This window comes from Podarcis liolepis, assembly GCF_965112155.1.
Source record: "Podarcis liolepis genome assembly, chromosome: 15".
In the NCBI taxonomy this organism is placed as follows: Eukaryota; Metazoa; Chordata; class Lepidosauria; order Squamata; family Lacertidae; genus Podarcis; species Podarcis liolepis.
In genome coordinates, this window is record NC_139566.1 from 3502676 (window position 1) to 3524450 (window position 21775).

At 48.6% G+C, this 21775-nt stretch overlaps 1 protein-coding gene across 3 annotated transcripts; it reads left to right on the top strand.

Annotated features, from left to right (window-relative positions):
• The first annotated feature begins 256 nt into the window (after positions 1-256).
• RFX5 (regulatory factor X5) lies at positions 257-21354 on the top strand. 3 transcript variants are annotated; one of them, XM_083477064.1, is made up of 12 exons: positions 259-568; positions 1102-1318; positions 1957-2028; positions 6518-6655; positions 8113-8146; positions 11022-11104; positions 12583-12702; positions 13595-13711; positions 14191-14272; positions 15876-16074; positions 17939-18033; positions 19073-21354. In XM_083477064.1, the coding sequence occupies exons 4-12, from the start codon at positions 6531-6533 to the stop codon at positions 20327-20329; spliced, it is 2112 nt and encodes a 703-aa protein (XP_083333190.1). In that variant the 5' UTR covers positions 259-568; positions 1102-1318; positions 1957-2028; positions 6518-6530; the 3' UTR covers positions 20330-21354. The 3 variants fall into 3 exon arrangements, with proteins under 3 accessions (XP_083333189.1, XP_083333190.1, XP_083333191.1); XM_083477065.1 differs by having other exon boundaries at positions 263-568; positions 1135-1318; XM_083477063.1 differs by lacking the exon at positions 1102-1318 and having other exon boundaries at positions 257-568.
• Positions 21355-21775: the final 421 nt, after the last annotated feature.

Below are 21775 nucleotides of genomic sequence, written 5' to 3' on the forward strand. Positions count from 1 at the left end.
TCTGCCGAACTGGCAGAGCTCGGACCAACCAGAAGCGCGTTGCTAGGCAGACTTCCCAACCCCGCTGGCCAATCCGGAGCCGAGCCCCAGCTGTATCCGGGTGGAAAGCGAGAAAACCACGCGGCAGCCATTTGCATTAAAGAAGAGCGCCGTATCCGGGCAGACCAGAGGCGCGCGGGCCAATCAGAGAAAAAGAAAACCCCGCCGGCCTCGCCCACCCGCTCCTCTTCCCCCCGCCCCCCTCGGCTGCTAGTTTCTTTTTCCCTTTTATTTTTGCAAGGGCTCGGATGCGCCGCGCAAACTGCGAGAGGGGTGGATCCTTTTGCAAGCGGAGTAGGAAATCCGCATTGGGGAAAAGGGGATCCTAAAAGATCCAGGAAATATTATTAAAAGAAAAATTGGGGGGAGGTGGGAAGGAATCCATTAACTCTTTGGGGCAGGGAGAAGTTTGGGTTTTGGAGCAGCGATGTTTGCAGTTCCTGAGTTTTTTCTGAGCCTTCCCTTTTTGCAAAACGCGGCCCGGATCTTCAAAAGCTGCAGGAAGAGGAATCTCAGCCTGAAATAAAAGGTAAGTTCCATTTCACCCTTTCTTCCCCAAATAAATAAGTTTATATATGTATATATATATATAGAGAGAGAGAGAGGTTGGGGTGGGGGGGAAGAGTTCACAATTCTGGGAGTTTTCTGGGTTAAGGAAACGGATCGAATTGGGTGTGATCAAGGGAGATCCGTTTCCAAAAAGAGGGAATGGATCAAGACAGATCCCTTTAAAATGCATGTGAGCTGATGGAGGAACTTTGCAAAAAGGCGCCTGTGTTGTTGATGTTTTTCATGGCGTGTTTTTGGATTGAGATGCATGCATTTTAGAAGCAGGGGAGCATAGCTGGCAACTTTTCCCTTTTCTTGAGAGGAATCCTATTCGGAATAAGGGAACTTCCCTTTTTTAAAAAAAGGGAAAAGTTGGCAGCTATGCAGGGGAGACTCCTGAAAAATAAGGGTTTCCTTCTAAGGTTAGGAGGATGGGGAAGAAGAGGTGGGTTGTGTGATCTCAAGCAACAAAAAAAGGTTGACCCAATCTCTCTCTCTCTCTCTTTGCAAAAGGAGGTTTCGGGTTTTCCCACATTCTCACTGCAGGAATTCGAATTTCCCTCCTCCTGGAATTTAAATAAGTGGTGCAGCTGCTAGGATGATCACCGCCTCTGGGGCACACAGGAGATCAACTTCACTTTCCCGCTCAAGGAATGTGTGTGTTTATTATGGTGTGTTTAGATTTTAATCTGGATCCAACAGAGGGGATCCACTTGGAGTAGCAATCTTGGTGAGTTAATCTCCCCCTCCCCGCAAGGCAGAAATGTACCGTCAGCCGAGACAGATTGTCTATCAGTGATATATTTTGTGTATTTATAAAAAGCACCCAGCAGCCCTTCACATGAGCTCTGCCTGGAACCCTTTTGGGAGTTGCTAAAAAGCCAAAATAATAGGTAGGGTACTGTGGCGAACAGCAGCTATTTCATCGTCATGTCTAGATTTGCACAGCTGCTGAAAACACGAGGATGCTTAGCCGAACTTCTGAGTCAGCTTGGCGTGGGATGCAGGAATTTAAAATTAAAAGCCTGATCTTGAACGTCTAAAATGTACACTGAGGGGGTGGCTGGCCTTCTGCGATCAATCCAGAGCATGAAAGGTTGATTTCAACATGTTCAACGCTCAAACGTCCCCAGCTTCCTCTCCCCACACATGCCTTTCATTGTGGGCACAGGTCTCTGCCCCCAAGGAGCTTACATTTGTTGGAAAACTGAATTTAACGCATTGTTCGTTGCCGCAGGTGTCTTTGTCGGCTGACCGGCTGAAATGAAGAATGATAAAAATGTATAAAATAAATTCGTAAGATAAAAAGTAAAACTTTTTTTTAAAATTGAATGTATTAACTTATGTGCGTACGTCTCTTCTCCTCAGGGAACTGAAGGGGGCATACATGTTGCTGTCTTCCCCTCTCCATTTTATCGCCACAACAACCCTGTGAGATAGGTAAGGCTTGATGTGTGCGACTGCCGGCTTCAGGGTCACACCTGGGAGTCCCGGGAACTGTAGTTTTGCTAAGGGTGTTTGGAATAGTAACTCTCTGGGGAGTAAACTACAGTTCCCATGATTCTTTTGGGGCGATGTGGTTGAGATTTATGACTCCAGATCTCTCTGCCAAAGCAGCTGGTGAGTTTCTGTTTTGTTGTTAAAGGCTCAGGAGCCTTGGCGGCAAAAAAGAGTTGGCGACTTAACGATGATGGGCGGTTTGACAAGAGTCAGGCATAACTTTCAACTGAAATTACTGTTAACTTGTTTACATATTAGCAATGTACAGGGCTGTTTATGGTCAGGAGAAAGTTCCCTGCCCCAAAGAGATTACAGGTTTAAATCACCCGGGCTCTACTCTGAATACTGTGATGCTGCTGTCAAGAGATGAGTGCCTTTGATCATGCACAGAGTGCCCAGATATTCATATCAAGTTGCAAAAGAGCTGGTTTTCGGGTTGATGTGGGATCTTATTATTACTATTTTTTTAAGAGAATTACAGTGGTACCTTGGGTTAAGTACTTAATTCGTTCCAGAGATCTGTTCTTGACCCGAAACTGTTCTTAACCTGAAGCACCACTTTAGCTAATGGGGTCTCCTGCTGCTGCCGTGCTGCTGGAGCACGATTTCTGTTATTATCCTGAAGCAAAGTTCTTAACCTGAAGCGCTATTTCTGGGTTAGCGGAGTCTGTAACCTGAAGCGTCTGTAACCCGAGATACCACTGTATAGGGTCACGCTAAAGGGAGCACAGACAGGATCGCATCGCACCATAATACAGTGGTACCTCTGGTTGCGAACAGGATCCATTCCGGAGGCCTGTTCGCAACATGAGCAGAACGCAACCTGCGGGTCGCGATTTGCCGCTTCTGCGCATGCATGTGACATCATTTTGCGCGTCTGCACATGCGCGAGTGGCAAAACCCGGAAGTAACCCTTTCTGGTACTTCCGGGACGCAGCCTGAAAACACTCAACCTGAAGCAAACGTAACATGAGGTATGACTGTACTATCATACCTTGGGTTACAGACGCTTCAGGTTGCGTTTTTGTTGAGTTACGGACCTCACCGAAACCTGGAAATACTGCAATGGGTTACTTCTGGGTTTCGGCGGTTGCGCAGAAGTGCTAAATCGTGCTTTCTGCATGTGCAGAAGTACCGAATTGCAGTGCATGCGCAGATGCAGCGCTGCGGGTTGCGAACGTGCCTCCCGCACGGATCACGTTCGCAACCCGCGCGTCCGCCGTAATGAGAAATAGTGGGTGAGAGAGAGCAGGTTTGACGGCTTATAGTTCGGAAACGTTTCAGCGCAACGGCTTGGGACGTGGCAGCGTAGGGGAGGAAGGATTGAGGACGGTCCCTGCTGACTTTGGGGTGAAAAGGATAAGAAATGGCTGAGTTTGAGCAAGTTCACAAGAGGCTGTGGCGCACTGGCAGGTGTTGTTGTGCGTTTTTCATCCATGGACTTTGCGGGGCTGCTTCCCTCCTGGAAATGGTATTCTGTGCTTTGGAAAAAGGGATTGTTGTTGTTTCAGGTTGAGGGTGTTCTTCAACTCCTGTTTATTATTTTTTTACTTTAAAAGCTTCTTTTTTCTCCCCCCGGCCAGTGTTCAGTCAGCGGACTTGCTCGTCTTACTGTTGCCATGGTTTCGGACCAATCTCAGCCTCCAGAAGTGGAGGAGCTCTCTGTTGCTAGGCAGGATTCTCTCACAAGGCCAGGGACCTTGGAAGAGTTTGCAGTTCAGGTGAAGGTTAGAAGGAGGTGTGAAAGGAGCTGCGGAGAAGAAATAATATCTCCGGGGAGATGAGTCTGAATTTGTTTCAGAGGCTTTGGGGGTGGGAAGAAGAAGAGGAATCTTCTCTGAGGTCCACAGGATGGATGGAAGACAGGCAGCATTTGAAAGCGTGGAAGAAACTGCGGAACTCACTGCCACAGGAGGAAGTGAGGACCGCCAGCTTGGGTGCCTTGAAAAGAGGACTGGACAAATTCAGTAGTGATCGTGTTGCAGGGTGCTTGCTTTTTCAGCCGAATTTCCTCTTTTCTTGTTGCAACCTCTAAAGATTATTTTTTTATATATATAACAATTTTCATTGTTTTTTCAGTTTATACATCTCAAAATAAACATTTTACATGTAACAATTGACTTCCCTCCTTCCCCTTTCATCGTTTATTTTACTTATTTAAATTTCCTGCATATTTTACTATAACCAATCTATTCGTTTTTCCATTTTATATCCTTCAAATATTTATCATACTGTTGAATTTATCTAAACGCTACCAGCATTTTCAGTTGTACAAAGTTATTTTCTAAACATGCAGTACTTCTCTTCGAATAAAGATTCTTCTTGCTCTCTTAGTCTGTAAATTAAACCAGATTCCTCCACAAATTCTACCATCTTAATTTGCCAATCTTCCTAACGAGGGATCTCACTCCCTTTCGATCTTTGGGCTGGCAAAATTCGAGCCGCTGTGGTTGTGTACATAAATAACATTTTCAGACAACTGGGATCTTCAGACTGAACTATCTCTAACAAAAAGGCCTCAGGTTTTTTTTTGGGGGGGGAATGTTGTTTTAAACATGTTTTTTAACTCATTGTATGTCATTTCCCAATAGCCTTTAACCTTTTTCCATGTCTACCACATGTGAAAAAACGTTCCTTTCATTTCTCTGCATTTCCAACGCAGATCTGATCCTACTTTGTACATCTTAACCAACCTACTTGTGGTTAAATACCACCTGCGTATCGTTTCATATAATTCTCTTTCAAAGTGTAATAACATGCAGTAAATTTTGAAACGCTCTTCCAGAGTTCTCCCAGAGGTTTAGGTCTATGTTATGCCCTATCCATTGCCTGGTGTGTCACGGAATCTTTGACTAACTCATCTTTTGTTTCCCATTCTAATAATCTATACATTTCTGACAATATTTTATCCTTATTCCATAATAGTTCTCTTTCAAACTGCGAGCTTTGGTCCGGAAACCCATTTTTCAAAATCTAATTTGAATGTGTTATGTATCCGATGATACTGTCACCGATCCGTAATTTGGCTCCTTACTTCTTCCATTGGGGAAACCTCAGAAGGTTAGGCTTGCCAACTGACCTGGAAAACCCCAGCCAGACTTGCTCCTGCGCCTTTTAGCATCCATACAACATGCAGAAATTGGCTCTGCTCAGAAAGACACCCATTAAGATAAATGGACACGACTAACATAGGTTTGGGGACGTGGGTGGCGCTGTGGATTAAACCACAGAGCCTAGGACTTGCCGATCAGAAGGTTGGCGGTTCGAATCCCGCGACGGGGTGAGCTCCCGTTGCTTGGTCCCTACTCCTGCCAACCTAGCAGTTCGAAAGCACATCAAAGTGCAAGTAGATAAATAGGTACCGCTCCGGCGGGAAGGTGAACGGCGTTTCCGTGCGCTGCTCTGGTTCGCCAGAAGCGGCTTAGTCATGCTGGCCACATGACCCGGAAGCTGTACGCCGGCTCCCTCGGCCAGTAAAGCGAGATGAGCGCCGCAACCCCAGAGTTGTCCACGACTGGACCTCATGGTCAGGGGTCCCTTTACCTTTACTAACATAGGTCTATCGAATTTCGAACGGTTGTCCTCTGAGTAGGGACAATAATCCAGGGCTTGTCCCCATCACTCCACAGAAGTCCAGTTAAATTTCCATTTCTGCAAAGGGAGTGACGTCTTGACATGGAGACCAGAATTTACATGCTGTGATTTACCAATTGCTGTTTGTACGCACCAAATAGTCAATCCGAGCAAATGAGGCTGCGAGACCCGACCAGAGCATTGTATCCCATTCAGTTCTGCTCACAGCAGAGGCATCGAAATAAATGAACTTAAGTTACTGTTCATTTCAGTCGGTCTACTCTTTAAGACCAGGCCTGGGTGTAACACAGGGTCAAGCCCGGATTTAGGTTCGATGAGGCCCTCAGCTACTGAAGGTAATGGGGCCCTTTCTATGTCCTTTGTCAACAACAAATTGTCGGTTTTTTTGTGTTGAATAAATGCTATATGGTAATTGCTGGACCTAATAGGTATCTCAAGCCATTAGCCCTTGTTGTCCTGCAACCAGTCCATGCAGAATGTAGGCACCCTAGATATAGAAAGGAGCAAACCAGGGATATTTTAGGGAGCAGGCGGGGCCCATGACTTACATCATAGGAGCCGACACAACACAAAACACTCTTGCTGTATGTAGGGGTTTTTTTATTTGCTTTTTTATCTTATATTTTGGAAATGTACATGCAGGTGTGTTTTTTCCCTTTAATTTTTTTTGGGGGCCCCCAAGAGAGTGGGGCCTAAGCTATAGCTTGTTTAGCTTTTACGTAAATCCGGCACTCTGACAGGATTGTTTTTCTCTGGGGTGATGGGCTCGCGCCGTGTGCAGACGCGCGCTGCCCCGGACTAAGGCGTTGGGCTCCTCTTTCTCTCTTTGAAACAGGGAACCGGGTGCCATGGCGGACGACAACGGACTTTATACGAAGATCGCGGAAAACGTGAGCGAAAGCCTAGAGGCGGATCCGCAGGGCGTCTCCGTGGAGTCAAGTACCTTGCTACAGAAACTGAGAGGAACTATTTCGTAAGGGCGACACTTCTTATTCCTTTCCCTGCCTTCCTTCTCTTCCTCCTCTTTCTTTCTTTCCTTCCTTCCTTCCTTCCTTCCTTCCTTCCTTCCTTCCTTCCTTCCTTCTTAGGCCCTCTTTGCACCAGACATACCAGTTCTGTATTTGCAATAAATCATATCTTTTAGTGTGGCAGCACTTCGGAACTCCCTGCCTATTGACCCTGTCCTTTTTTAGACCCCTGCTAGAAACATCTTTGCTTAGGCACAGCCTGCAGCCAGACATGTAGAAAGTTGGCACGCGTTTTAATCTGGTTTCCAGCTTATTACTGGTTTTAATTAATTCCAGATGTTTAGAAAGAGTCGTTTTAAACTGCATTTTTTTACTGGTAACGTCACCGTTTTCTTTTGTGAACCGCTTTGAGGTTTGTTTTACAGTCGGGCGGTATCTGAATTTTGTGAATGAATAAATATATTCCCCCCCCCCCCGAATAAGAACAGTATGTTTAAAGCAGCCCCATGCCACTTTAAACAGTCACAGCTCCCCCCAAGGAATCGTGGGAACTGTAGTTTGTTCAGGGTGCTGAGAGTGGAGGCGACGAGACTTCTGTTCCCCGTCACAGGCCTACCATTCTTGGAGGGGTTTAGCGATCCATCCCTGAGCGGAACGGGGTCTCTCTTTTTTTTAAAGATATTTCTTAAAGTTTTTAAAATATAACAATGAAAATGAAAAGAAAAAAAACCAAAATACAAAATGCAGCATAAAAACAGTTAAAAAAACACAAATAATTTTCCATAACATATCTTCCTTACACTTATTTCCCCAGACCTCCTCATACCTCCCTTCTTTGTATTCCACTTCAATTTGTTAGTTCAGCAAATCCTTACCATTAAGCTTTTACCCATTTGTAAACAGGGTCTCTTAACCACTCTCAGCACCCTGAAGAAGCAACAGAGAGAGAGAGAGAGAGAGAGAGACCTGTTTGAAGCCTGATCCACAGCTAATTCTCCCCTGGCCTCCTTGCTGGCCCAAGTAGGACTCATTCAGCCAGCTAGCCCTGGGGATTTATCTAATGCTTATTAGATGGATTTCCCCTAAATTGATTTCTGAACTTTGAATTTTATTGTTATTCATGTTTTTATACTGTGTTTTTATGCTGCTTTTACAATTAAGTGTTTTAAATTTGTTGTTAGCCGCCCTGAGCCCGGTTTCTGAACCGGGAAGGGTGGGGTATAAATAAAAAAATATTATTATCCTGAGGTTGCCTGCACATCTCCTAGAGCAGGCACCCCCAAACTCGGCCCTCCAGACGTCTTGGGACTACAACTCCCATCATCCCTAGCTAACAGGACCAGTGGTCAGGGATGATGGGAACTGTAGTCCCCAAAACATCTGGAGTTTGGGGGTGCCTGTCCTAGAGGGTGAAGGGAGCTGGAAAAAATCAAGAGAGTAACACGTGGTTTTCTTCTTACAGGAAGTCTGTGCAGTGCAAAATCGACTACATACTGGTGAGTGGCTGGATGGGGCACTTCAAAAAGAGCTGGGGAACTAAAATAACACACACCTGTTTGTACAATATGTGGCTGATGAATTGCGCTTTGGATAAATATGGGCTGAGTTCTCCCTCCAGTCTCGGAGGCAACATACCAGCTGCTGGGAACACAGACTGGGAGAGTAGCTTTTGCGGTTTCCAAAGAGGCATCGGATAAGCCTCTATGAGAATAGGGTGCTGGGCAGCTTCTGCCTGACGCAGCGCTTCTGATATTCTTCTAGCGCAGCGATCATCACCTGGGCTGGACCCAAGGCTGGCTGCCAGCCTGCAACCTGGGACCCACGTCCACATTTTCCCCCTTTCCGATTTATTCTCAGCAGTGCTAGCAGTGCACATCATTAATCCTAAAGCGGCGCTTACTAAAATTAGCATTACTCCTCAATGACAAGCAGCAGTTTTTACGCCTTAGCCGAAAGGCTGAGGAGCTGTTGAAAAAATGGTGGCCACGTGGTTGGCCGGAAATCTGTACAGTGGTGCCTCGCAAGACGAAAAGAATCCGTTCTGTGATTCTCTTCGTCTAGCGGTTTTTTTGTCTTGCGAAGCAAGCCCATTAGCAGATTAGCGCTATTAGCGGCTTTTAGCGGCTTATCGGATCAGCTGATAAGCGGCTTAGCGGCTTAGAGAAAGGGGGGGAAAGGAAAAAAACCCGCAGGAACTGGCGATACATTTTCGTTTTGCGAAGCAAGCCAATAGGAGATTCGTTTTGCGAAGCACCTCCAAAACGGAAAACTCTTTCGTCTAGCGAGTTTTCCGTCTTGCGAGGCATTCGTCTTGCGGGGCACCACTGTATCTTGTAAGAAAAATGGTTCGTGCCTTTCTCATTCCGTTTTTGCAGCATTCATGGGAATTGATAGAAAGGGTGTCTTGTCAGAAGATTGTATCCTAGCGCGCATGGCATGGGTTACTCTTTTGGTCTGGTTGAGCCTTGGCTGGAGTTGAATGTGGCAGCAATAAGATTTGCCGTGTCCTGTCCGGTGTAGCCTCGCGACTCACCTGTGCGTTCCGACCGATGTTTTAGAGGGTTACTATAAGAAGCTAACTACAAAAACATAGCTAGAAGCAAGTTAGTAAAGGTAGAGGGACCCCTGACCATGAGGTCCAGTCATGGCCGACTCTGGGGTTGCTGCGCTCATCTTGCTTTACTGGCCGAGGGAGCCGGCGTACAGCTTCCGGGTCATGTGGCCAGCAGGACTGAGCCGCTTCTGGCGAACCAGAGCAGCACACGGAAACGGCGTTTACCTTCCCGCTGGTGTGGTACCTATTTATCTACTTGCACTTTGACGTGCTTTTGAACTGCTAGGTTGGCAGGAGCAGGAGCAAGTTAGAAGCCCTAAAATAAGGAGAAAGTGGGACTTGGCACGTTCCGGAGTGGAATATGCTCAGGTCGGACCTTTAAATAAAGAATTGATGAGTGCAGCAGTTTCTGGCGAGTGTCTCTAGGTTAAAGGAATAAAATGAAGAAGAAGAATGGAGACTGGTGGGCAGATAACCTTATTTACCTGTCTTTTTTTCTGGGAAAGGAAGCTCAGGCAGTGGAAGAGGCTATTGGCAGGGCAAGGTGGCATTTGACCAGAAAGGATTCTCCGAAAAATTGGAGGGCAAACGTCAGTGGGTGGAGGGCAAACACCAGGTGTATTCCAAAGGATGTCATTGACACGATTTAGTGGTGGATCATTTACGCAGCATAAAATGAAAGCGGGAGGAAGGGTGAAAACCCATTCATGCTTCTAAAGGCAGGAATGAAACATCCCACCCACTGGAAGGGACAGAATAATAGAACTGTAGAGCTGGAAGGGACTCCCTGCAATTGCAGGAATCCTGTCCCTGGGTGGGCTCGAACCACCAACCTTCTGGTTAAGGGCCAGGTGCGCTGACCCATTGTGCTGCAGGGGCCACAGATAATTAAAAGCCAGAGGCCCGGTGGAAAAGAAATGCTGTTTTGCCTGGTGCCTAAAGATAAGTAACGATGGTGGCGCCAGTTAAGCCTCCCTGGCGAAAACGTTTGACAAGCAGGGAGCTACCACTGAAAAGGCCCCATTCTCATGTCGCCGCCCTCCAGATCCCCCCATGGAAGGGGCACCTGGAGGGTAAGAGGGAATTCAATGCAAAAATAAACCAAGAATGTGCGCAGAGAAAGCAGCAATCCCTCTTGTTGTTCTGGCTTCTGGGGTAGCTGCGCAGCCTGCATTCGCTCCATGTGACACACACACATTTCCCCTTACTTTTTAGGAGGGGGAAAGTGCGGCTTATAGAGCGAAAAATACGGTATATTCAAGGAGTACCTGAAAAACTTCTTGTGACAGCACAAACCACCTGGCAGATCTTGAATGACTCTTGCATTGAACAGACAATATATCTAAATTTAATGAGTTTTTTCCCGTTATCAAAAAGATTTAAGAAAATGATATATTAATAGGATACTGTGTAAAATATAACAAGTGTAATTTAGGGTTTTTTTTTTAGAACAATTGGAAGTCTATTTTAGGTCTTTTTTTAAAAAAAGTATTTTTAATGTTTTTGCCGTATGGGATACAAATTGTAATATAATATATTGCTGTATAATTTTGTGAAATATGTTTAATAAAGAATTCAGTTAATAATAATAATAATAATAATAATAAAATGGAAGGGGCACCTGGAGAAGGGCCTCAGATGATGCTTGCTGGGCCCAGGTCGGTTCCTATAGGGAGCGGAAGTCCTTGAGATATCTGGTGCAAAGCTGTGCATTGTCGCAACAGCTGATCACAAAACACGGCTTGTGTTTACTCCTTGGCAGTTTTCATTTCCTGGTGATCTTCACTTGTCTCTCTTTCCCCATTCTATGAACACAGCAAGATGTCCAGAGGTTTACTGACCACGCCAAGCTGTATCTCTACCTCCAACTCCCTTCTGGCCCAAGTTCAGGAGAGAAAAAGTGAGTGATCGCGGCCTTGTTTCCCAAATCTTGCTCATTTCCTGCTTTGTATATACTGGAGGGATGGAAACGCTGTGGTGGAAAGGCAAGGAAATCAGAAAGCTGCTTTCTTTAAAATAAAATTTAAAATATCATCTAGGAGTCGGCAACTAGCAGCCTCCGAGCGAAACGAACCCCATGGGAGATGTAATTCTGGGCCTGCCCTCATTGCCCACCTAAATGAGTGTAGGAATGAAACTTGGAAGCAAACTATTGTAGGCAGAGTTGGACCCTACACAGCACCTTAGGGCCTCACTCTGTTGGCAGCCTGCACCCCACAACTTAACCCATGAGTAGGCAAACTAAGGCCCAGGGGCCGGATCCGGTCCAATTGCCTTCTAAATTTGGCCCGTGGACAGTCCGGGAATCAGCCTATTTTTACATGAGTAGAATGTGTGCTTTTATTTAAAATGCATCTCCGGGTTATTTGTTGTTGTTTTTTAAAAATCTTTATTAATTTAAATTACACACTGATACAAATAATTTACAATCTCATACTACAAAATGAAAATTAAAGAACAATTAAGAAAATAAAGAAAGAAGAAAAAGCAAATTTATATACAAAAAAACCTTTAACCTTCCTAAGTAATACTTAATTAAACACTTAAATAAAAAAGACTGGGTTATTTGTGGGGCATAGGAATTTATTCATTCCCCCCCCCTCAAAATATAGTCCGGCCCCCACAAGGTCTGAGGGACAGTGGACTGGCCCCCTGCTGAAGAAGTTTGCTGACCCCTGACTTATCCGAACCAGTGAGACTTCCAGCTAGGCCTAAAATTCAGCAAAGTGCTGCAGTGGAATTTAAAAACCAAAGGGCAGGTTTCTAGTCCTTATGGATCCGGAGGATGCAGGAATCTGTGAGGTGCAGGCCTGAGAATCCATCCTGGGAACTTCTGTTGAAATTCAAGTTGGCAGACCTCATGGTTCCCGAGGCAGGCTTTGAATGCGAGAGGGGCAGGGTTTGAAAGATGTCAGGTGTTCCCCAAGGGACGCTGTGTGCTGCGAAAAGGAAGAAGCTGCTGAATTTACACACATCTTGCCAAAACCAGGGGAAGTGGGGATTACAGTGGAACCTCGGTTTTCGAGCATCTCAGAAGCCAAACGTTTCAATTTTCGAACACTGAAAATCTGGAAGGAAATGCTTCCATTTTCGAATGCGTGTTTTTCCATTTTCTCCGTTGAAATTGCCTGCCACTGTTTGTGCCTCGCTTGTCGAACATTTCGGAAGTCGAACAGTCTTCCGGAGTGGATTACATTTGACAACCGAGATACCATTGTATTGGGTTTTTGTTTTCATTATGTGCTTTCTGTTTTTATATTGTGCTTTTATGCTGTAACCACCCCGAGACCTGCAGGTATAGGATGGTATATTATTATTATTATTATTATTATTATTATTATTATTATTATTATTATTTTCCTTTCTTGGGGCCACCAGCCTGGACCTGACTTCTCTGAGCTCAGCTGAGCACATGCATGCTTGCACGTGGATCCGGAATCACCTGGAGGAATACCCGGACACCTGCCTGCCAAAACAAGACGTTTTCGATGCTTACAAGTGAGTTCTGGCTCCGAAGAACGGGAGCCAGAGGCGTCTCTGCGGGGTGGGGAGGTTGCCTCTTCTTCTTCTCTGGCGATCCCTCGTAGCCGAGTAAGATCGTCTTCCACAAACACGGTTTTAACAATGAGTCCGTAATTGACTGTGGAGGCCAATTCTGGATCCCCACGTCCTTCCACAATGGGGACATAGTTTTCCGGGCGGGAGTTGATCACGGTGTGGATTTGCCAAGCGTGCCTTCCTCTTAGCACGTTTCTCCCTTGCGTCCTGAGTTCGAGTGTCTTCAAAGCCCATGACACCTTTGGTCAAGGCTGTTCTCCAACTGGAGCGCTCGCAGGCCAGTATTTCCCAGTTGTCGGTGTTTATACTACATTTTTTTAGATTTGCCTTGAGACAGTCTTTAAACCTCTTTTGTTGACCATCAGCATTACGCTTTTCATTTTTACGTTCAGAATAGAGTAGTTGCTTTGGAAGACGATCATCAGGCATCCGCATAACATGACCAGTCCAACGAAGTTGATGTTGAAGAATCATTGCTTCAACACTGGTGATCTTTGCTTCTTCCAGGATACTGGCATTAGTTTGCCTGTCTTCCCAAGTGATCTGTAAAAATTTTCGGAGACAACATGTAAAGCATAAGCGAGGCAGCGGTGGTGTAGTGGTTAGAGTGTCGGATGTGGACCCGGGAGAGATCAGGGTTCAAATCCCTGTTCGGCTGCACAAAGCTCCCTGGGGGTGACTTCTCAGCCTAACCCGCCTCGCAGGGTTGTTGTGGGAATCGAACGGGGAGGGGAGGGAACCGTAAATGCCGCCCTGAGGGGAGGGGAAGAAGATGGGATCTAAATGCAACTGACAAATAAACCGCCTTTCCTTTTTGTCCTTCCCCTGGCAGGCGATACTGCGATAACCTTTGCAGCCGCTCTCTGAGCGCGGCCAACTTCGGCAAGATCATCCGGGAAATCTTCCCGAACATCAAAGCGAGGAGGCTGGGGGGTCGCGGGCAGTCAAAATATCCTTTTTGTGTGTGTAAAAAGTCGCCAGGCGGTGTGGGCTGCAGTGAGGTCAGTGAAAGGCTGCGGCAGTCTGTCTCATGCTCCCCAAACTCATGCGAGCACAACCTTTCTGTGCTTAGGAGACATCCCAGCTGTATGTCCCACCTTCACAAAACTTTTACAGCAAACGTGATCCGTGCAATTCGGTGCTTCTGCGCATGCACGATTTAGCGCTCATGCGCAAGCGCCAAAAACCCAGAAGTGACCCATTCCAGTACTTCCGGGTTCGGCGTGGTGCGCAACCCGAAATCGCACAACCCGAAGCGTCTGTAACTCGAGGTATGACTGTACCTCCAAACGAGAAACAGGCGCAGTGCAGATTCTTCCCGCGAAGGGGTACCCTACAACACCTTTGAGCCTCCCCAGCTATGAAATAAATGGATGTGGCAATGGAAATGGAGCCTTTTGAGTTTCCTCCTTAACTCTGCCCCCCCACGTATTGCTACAGCGGGATACGGAGGAAGACTGTGGTGAACATGCCCCCACTCCCCAGCCTGGATCTGAAAGAGACGGAGTCGGTAAGGCCCTGGTTGTTGGCTCATTATTTTCTTGCGTGTGTCTCCGTGTTTTGAAAAGCGTTAAGAAAGTGAGCCGAAAAGACTCGCCTAGTCCAAGCCCCTGTTCCTTTTTTAAAGAAAATCTTTATTAATTTTCACATAGACATACATAACATATAATACAAAAGATGGTACAAATGAATAAAAACAATAAAGTAAGAAAGGTTAGAAAAACAAACATAAACAAATACAATATATTACACTTGCATAACAAATTAAAATATGTAGCTTCCAATAATTCTCATTATATTACTTATGTTATCCGTATTCCTTGCACAGGTTCATATTATTTTATTTTGTATACAGATATACAAGGTACAGGAAATCAGGCAGAAGAGGGCCTTCTCGGTAGTGGCACCCGCCCTGTGGAACGCCCTCCCATCAGATGTCAAACAGATTTCTGACTTTTAGAAGACATCTGAAGGCAACCCAGTTTAGGGAAGTTTTCAATGTTGGATGTTCTACTGTATTTTTATATCGGCTGGAAGCAAAATATAGTTAACTTTTCTTGCTGATAATCAAAGCTAGGGTTGCTATATTTCAAAAAGTAAAAACCACTGCAGTTTTTCGGTTAACTTGTCAAAGATCCTGGACAAACTGCCGCCTTCTGGAAATTCCCCCTGGACGGGACATCACTTCCACCTTTGAAATACCGGTAATGTCTGGGAAGTCCCAGACGTATGGCAGCCCTAATCACAGCTGTCATTTTTTCTTGCTGGTTCTTGTTTCATCTTTTTTTTTTTGGCAACCTGTTTTGAGGTCTTTCCAGCGGTGCGCGAGTCTTCTGAAACACACCAGTACAGTGGACGCTCGGGTTGCGAAGGTGATCAGTGCGGGAAGCACGTTCACAACGTGCAGCGCCGCACGTGCGCATGGACTGGTCGCGATTCAGCACTTCTGCACATGCACAAAGCACGATATAGCGCTTATGCGCAAGCGCCAAAACCCGGAAGTAACCAGTTCCGGTACTTCTGGGTTTGGCACGGTGCGCAACCCGAAATCACGCAACCTGAAGCGTCTGTAACCCGAGGTATGACGGTAAATAAAGCCTTCTGAGCTCAAGACGGAGGCTGCGTTGTGCGATAGCGGAACGGCAGAAGCGTGGCATCTCTGGGCCCAAAGCGGTGCTTCAGATCCGCTTTTGACGGTATGTGGGAAAACGGTGCCTGGCACTCCTCACTCTTCCTGTTCTTAGAATCATAGAATCATAGAGTTGGAATAGACCACAAGGGCCATCGAGTCCAACCCCCTGCCAAGCAGGAAACCCCATCAGAGCACTCCGGACATATGGTTGTCAAGCCTCTGCTTAAAGACCTCCAAAGGAGGAGACTCCACCACACTCCTGGGCAGCAAATTCCACTGTCGAACAGCTCTTACTGTCAGGAAGTTCTTCCTAATGTTTAGGTGGAATCTTCTTTCTTGTAGTTTGGATCCATTGCTCCGTGTCCGCTTCTCTGGAGCAGCAGAAAACAACCTTTCTCCCTCCTCTAGGTGACATCCTTTTATATATTTGAACATGGCTATCATATCACCCCTTAACCTCCTCTTCCTTCCTCTCCTGCAGCCGGAGCGGCCAGAGGTGTTCCAGTCCTACAGCGACGAGGTGATGGAAGCGGCCTGCGCCTTGACCTGCGACTGGGCCGAGAAGATCCTCAAGCGCTCGTTCAACAACATCGTGGAGGTGGCCCAGTTTCTCATCCAGCAGCACATCATCAGCTCCCGCTCGCCCCACGTCGACCTCATCATGGCCATGGTGGTCTCAGGTGGGAGACCCCTCCTCACGCCCGCCTCCGCTCCTTGCGCCTCCATCGTGCTGCCCAACGGGTTCTTCGTATAATAATAATAATAATAATTTATTATTTGTACCCCGCCCATCTGGCTGGGTTTCCCCAGCCACTCTGGGCGGCTTCCATAGAAACAAAAAATACAGTAAAATATCACAGATTAAAAGCTTCCCTGAACAGGGCTGCCTTAAGATGTCTTCTAAATGTCAGGTAGTTATTCATCGCTTTGACGTCTGGTGGGAGGGCGTTCTACAGGGCGGGTGCCACTACCGAGAAGACCCTCTGCCTGGTTCCCTGTAGCTTTGCTTCTCGCAATGAGGGTACCGCCAGAAGGCCCTCGGCCCTGGACCTCATAGAGTCCACCACCTCTCCTGGGAGTCCCCCTGCCGAACGACTCTTACTGTCAGAAAGTTCTTCCTGAAGTTTATTCGGAGGCTCCTTCCTTGCCACTTGAAGCCACAGGTTCAAGTCCTGCCCTCAGGAGCAGGAGAAAACAAGCTCGCTCCCTCTTCAGTCCTTGAAATACCGTAGATTCCGGCGTATTGGGCGACTGGGCGTTATAAGACGGCCCCCAACTTTTGCTGTTCCATTTTAGAGTTAGAGAGTTTGAGCACCGCCGGGGCAGAGCGCGCACCCCTCCTCTGCCGTCGCAGCAGCAGCCCGAGGCGTTTGGGGGGCGGGCGGGCGAGCGCCGCGCTCAGAAGGACTTTCCGCGTCCCCTTCTGTGGGGAGGGAGGAGGAGCGATGCCAGCAGGAGCGCCTCTGCTCACTGACTCCCTCTCCTCCTTCCGAATGCGTATACCCGGCGTATAAGACGACCCCCCGACTTTTGGGGTGATTTTCCAGGGATAAAAAGTCGTCTTGTACGCCGGAACATACGGCATTTGAAGATGGCTTTCTTGTTGATATAATTTAATTTGTAAATTGCCGCCGGCTTCTAAGCGGCCTTCGAGTGTAGATGGGAGTGATGCCCACATTGGAATACAAAATATAAACCTCTTGACTTACGAGATAAAACAGGTGGGCAACTTCTGGATCGTGGGCCACTCTTGGGGGTCCAATTTGGCCCCCGAGAAAGCCTCTGTCAGTCTGTAGACGACACTGAGCTAGATCGGTGACGCAGTCGAGAGCAGCTCCAGAGTTAAACCGGTCAAAACCATGAGGAGTAGAATCTTGCTTTATGTTTACAGCCAGCTCAGGGGTAGAGCGTTTGCTTTGCATACAGAAGGTCCCTGGTTCAATCCTCTATTGGCGTCTTCAGGTAGGGATGGGGGTAGCCCCTGCCTGAAACCCTGGAGAACCCCTGCTGTCAGCCAGTTTAGATAATACTAAGCTCAATAGGTAGGACGCGGGTGGCGCTGTGGGTTAAACCACCGAGCCTGGGACTTGCCAATCAGAAGGTCGGCAGTTCGAATCCCTGCAACGGGGTGAGCTCCCGTTGCTCGGTCCCTGCTCCTGCTAACCTAGCAGTTCGAAAGCACGTCAAAGTGCAAGTAGAGAAATAGGTACTGCTCTGGCGGGAAGGTAAACGGCTTTTCCGTGCACTGCTCTGGTTCGCCAGAAGCGGCTTAGTCATCCTGGCCACATGACCTGGAAGCTGTACGCTGGCTCCCTCGGCCAATAAAGCGAGATGAGCGCTGCAACCCCAGAGTCGGTCACGACTGGACCTAATGGTCAGGGGTCCCTTTACCTTTACCTTTAAGCTCGATAGACCAATGGGTTGGTTCTGCATAAGACAGCTGTGTTCCTATCCCCCAGTGATTTCCCCACTTTTTTTTACTTTTTTTGTAACGGAGCTTTGTTCAGAGAAAGCTCTCTTGATCTAAATCTTTTCTGGTTGCAGAAATTACCGAGAACCACCGTGACAAACGGCCGCCCCAAACCATGAAGAAAAATGAACCTGAAGGCCTGGAGAGTTCAGACAATAAACAGACCCAGGTAGTAGTATTGGCAGTAACAACAACAATAATTTATTACTTATATCCCACCCATCTGACAGCTTTGCCCCAGCTACTCTGGGCAACTTCCTGCATAAAAGCTTCCCAGTACAGGGATGCCTTTAGATGTCTCTGGAAAGTCTGTGGTGGTTTATTCCCTTGACATCTGGTGAGAGGTTGTTCCACAAGGCGGGTGCCACCACCGAGAAGGCCCTCTGCGTGGTTCCCTATAACTTGGCTTCTCGCAGCGAGGGAACCGCCAGAAGGCCCTCAGAGCTGGACCTCCGTGTCCGGGCAGAACGATGGGGGTGGAGACGCTCCTTCAGGTATACTGGGCTGAGGCCATTTAGGGCTTTCAAGGTCAGCACCAACACTTTGAATTGTGCTCGGAAACGTACTGGGAGCCAATGTAGGACTTTCAAGACCGGTGTTATATGGTCTCGGCGGCAGCTCCCAGTCACCAGTCTAGCTGCCGCATTCTGGATTAGTTGTAGTTTCCGGGTCACCTTCAAAGGTAGCCCCACGTAGAGCGCATTGCAGTAGTGCAAGCGAGAGATAACTAGAGTATCCACCACCTTGGTGAGAGAGTCTGTGGGAAGGGAGGGCCTCATCCTGCATACCAGTTGGAGTTGGTAGACAGCTGCCCTGGATGCAGAATTGAGCTTATGTAAGCACCTCAGAAGGGCCTTTTAGTTGGACCAGCTCAGCAGCATGTTCCCTCCGTGCCCAAAACAGCCCCTAAGGTGTTATCTGGTGCGATCTGCCTCTGGTCCGGGAAATGCACAACACCCCACTGGAAGAAGTCTAAGGGAAGACCCAAGTGGGGTGGCAGGTGGGGCACAGAGATTCAAAAGTCGAAATTCAGCTTTGTGAGGGGGAACCACACCCCCAGTTTGGGCAGGATTCTCGATTTCTGCAGCCCCATCTGTAGTCGACCCATTTTATCTCTGGCCTTGTGGCTCATCCCTGGGTTTGGGCTTGTGGCTCGGCCAAGGGCCAAAGGGCAGCTGAACCCAACGCTTCTCTTGTCCTCTCCTCAGGCCAAAGCAGAAAACGCCGCCAAGCCCTCGGCCGCAACTCCGCGGAGTGAGGCCAAGAAGCCGCCGGATGCCCCGGCGAAGCCCGCCAGCAGCCCGCAGATCAACGCCTTGGTGGCTCGGCTGCCGCTGCTGCTTCCCCGGGTCCAGGTCCAGCCCGGGGACCGGCTGGTGGTGTCTCCGGGAGTGGCGGCCATGCACCCGGCCCCCGCCGTCCTGGCGCCCAAGCTGACTGCCTCGGGGGGGACGGTCAAGATGGCTCTCTCCGTGGGGCCGGGGCCGTCCACTCTGTTGGCCCCCGCCGTGAACGGGCCGGCCGGCGTGGTCAGCCCTCCAAGCGCCGTGCCGGTGATCAACATGATGCCGGTGATCAACATGGCACCGGTGCCGCCGGTGGCCGAAATCGCGCTGAAGAACAAGAGCGCCCCTGCCGGCGGAGGGGTGAACGGCTGCGAGGCCCAGCGGAGCCCCCAGGACCCGCAGAGAGCCAAGCCCCCCGCCAAACGGCCGGCGGAAGCACCCGGGGAGGCGACAGCAAAGAGGAAGCGGGGTCGGCCGCGCAAGAAGGCGGACCCCCCTTCGCCCGAGAAGAGAACTGCCAAGGAGGGAGCGCCCGGTGCCGAGGAGGACTCTGATATCATCGTCGTGACTGTGGGTTACGGCGACCAGGCCGCCCGCCCGTCCTCCCGCTCCGGGTCTCGGGAAGAGAGCACGGAAGTGGAGGTGGTCCACGTCGGGAAGCCCAAGAGCCCGTTCCCCCAGGAGACGAGCGAAGAGGGCCCTTCCCGGGCCGGCAGCCTCATTGTCAGCCCTGCCCCCAAAGCCGCTGTGCTGCCCACCCAGGTGAGCGTCATCAGGGGCCGGAGGTCCGCCATGCCCGTTGTTGTGAAAGAGACAGGAAGTGACTGGAAGGAGACAGGAAGTGGCTCCAAAGAGACAGGAAGTGACTGGAAGGAGACAGGAAGTGGCTCGAGGGAGCCCCCGCAGTTGGCTGAAGGCGCAGCTGCGCCGAGGATTGGTACCAGAATCACCGCCGCGAGGGACTGGGAGGACCCAGAGAGCGAGAGCTCCTCAGAAGGTGAACTCCAACCCACCGATCTTTCCATGCGCAAAGTTGCCCCGCCGCCCGCCAAGGGTCGCTTGGAGGCCTGCGGCTTGCGGCCCTCATCTGTAAACTTGCACAGGGTCAGTGCAGACCAGGGGAAGGCAGCAGAGACGGCGAGTCCGCCAGGGACATCGGCGCAGGCCCCCAGCCGATAACATCACCCCACCCCTGCTCTGAGGTGCGTCTCCCAATGCCAAGCTCTCCCATGCAAAGGCACCCTGGTTCTGCTTGCTTTAACTAATTTAATGCACACGTGTAGGGGGGGAAATACACTGCGATGTGAGCTTGCAAAAGCGACTTTCCGTCATTCCTCTTCCTTGGCCGCCTTGCAAGGCTGTGTGGCTGAGAAGTTGCCTGACCTGGGCTCTGGCGCCACCTACTGTTCAGCTCCTTGCTTCCTGGCCCACCAGCTGCCACTGCACACCTGAATTCTTTTCTCAAAAGCCCAAGCGGCCTAATGCGCTATGATAAGGGAAGTGAAAATGTCGGGAATGGAAAGGGTCTTGTGGAGGTCATTTAAGCAGGCCACATATGGGAATGGGGGTATATTTATGGGACCCCACCACCCTGACACCGATCCCTCCCCTTCGCTCTCCTTGGGACTTCAAAGGGCTGGGCAGGGAGAGGAGAATCCTCCCCCGTTTGGAATTTCTGCACAAATCTTTCTCGATCTGAAGGGGGCGAAATAGTGTTGCGTTCTGAGTGCGAATCCTGACCCTGAAACACCCTCCCCCCCAAAAAAAACCTTCTACTCTGAACTTTAGAGACAATCACCTTGCAGCCAACATCCCAAAGAGTTTTGCTGTTCTCCCCTCTCCGTTTCCAGCTCAGGGGCTTAGGGACATTGGTGGGGCAAGGGGGTTGTCCCTCCAGATGTTGCTGGACTCCCAGCAGCCAGCAGGCCTAGTGGTCAGGGAGAGCAGGAGTCGTAGCCTGGCCACAGACCAGTGGCGCCCTCATATCCCCTGGTCTCTCTCCCGGAGAGTCCACTGACCTGGGGGCAGTTTAAAAAAAGTTAATACCCGTATTTGCTCCTTTTTTGTTACTCGTGTGAGTTGTTACTCGCCTCTTCTAAGTTCTCCTTTCCCGCCTCTTGTTTCCATTATAAATACTGAAGAAACCTTATGCACATTAATTTTTTTAAATAAAAATAAAAATGGTTGTATATGTTTTGTTAAAAGTTGTTTCATTGCCTCCGCCGCTCCAGACGTTATAAATGGTGGGTTAGTTCTACTCTTGAGTAAGACCCATTGAAATTATTGGATAGGCCTAACTTAAATCCGTTATTTTTTTGTGGGTCCATGCTGAACAGAACACATTTGTTCAAAAATCCTGCGCTTCTTGCATACTAGGATTAAAGAAGCTGTGGATTTTTAAACCGGGAAGGAGGTTGCTGTTTTTGTTGTCACTATATTAAGTATTTTTGTGTTTCTATGTTGCAAAGCATCCTCTGATCTTCAGATGAAAGGTGGTTTAAAAAAATAAATAATTTTTGGTGAAGAAGACCTCAGCTGCCGCTGGCAAGAAGGCTATTTAAAATGCTTTGAAAGCGCTCCCTCCCCCCCCCCCAAAAAAGACTCCCAGGAGCTGTAGTTTATCCC

Coding starts and splice junctions, on each gene's coding strand:
- RFX5 (XM_083477063.1), top strand. CDS start 6,531: ATGGCGGACGACAACGGACTTTATACGAAGATCGCGGAAAACGTGAGC. Junction 8,147..11,021: donor GCAAAATCGACTACATACTG/GTGAGTGGCTGG, acceptor CTATGAACACAG/CAAGATGTCCAGAGGTTTAC. Junction 12,703..13,594: donor GACGTTTTCGATGCTTACAA/GTGAGTTCTGGC, acceptor TTCCCCTGGCAG/GCGATACTGCGATAACCTTT.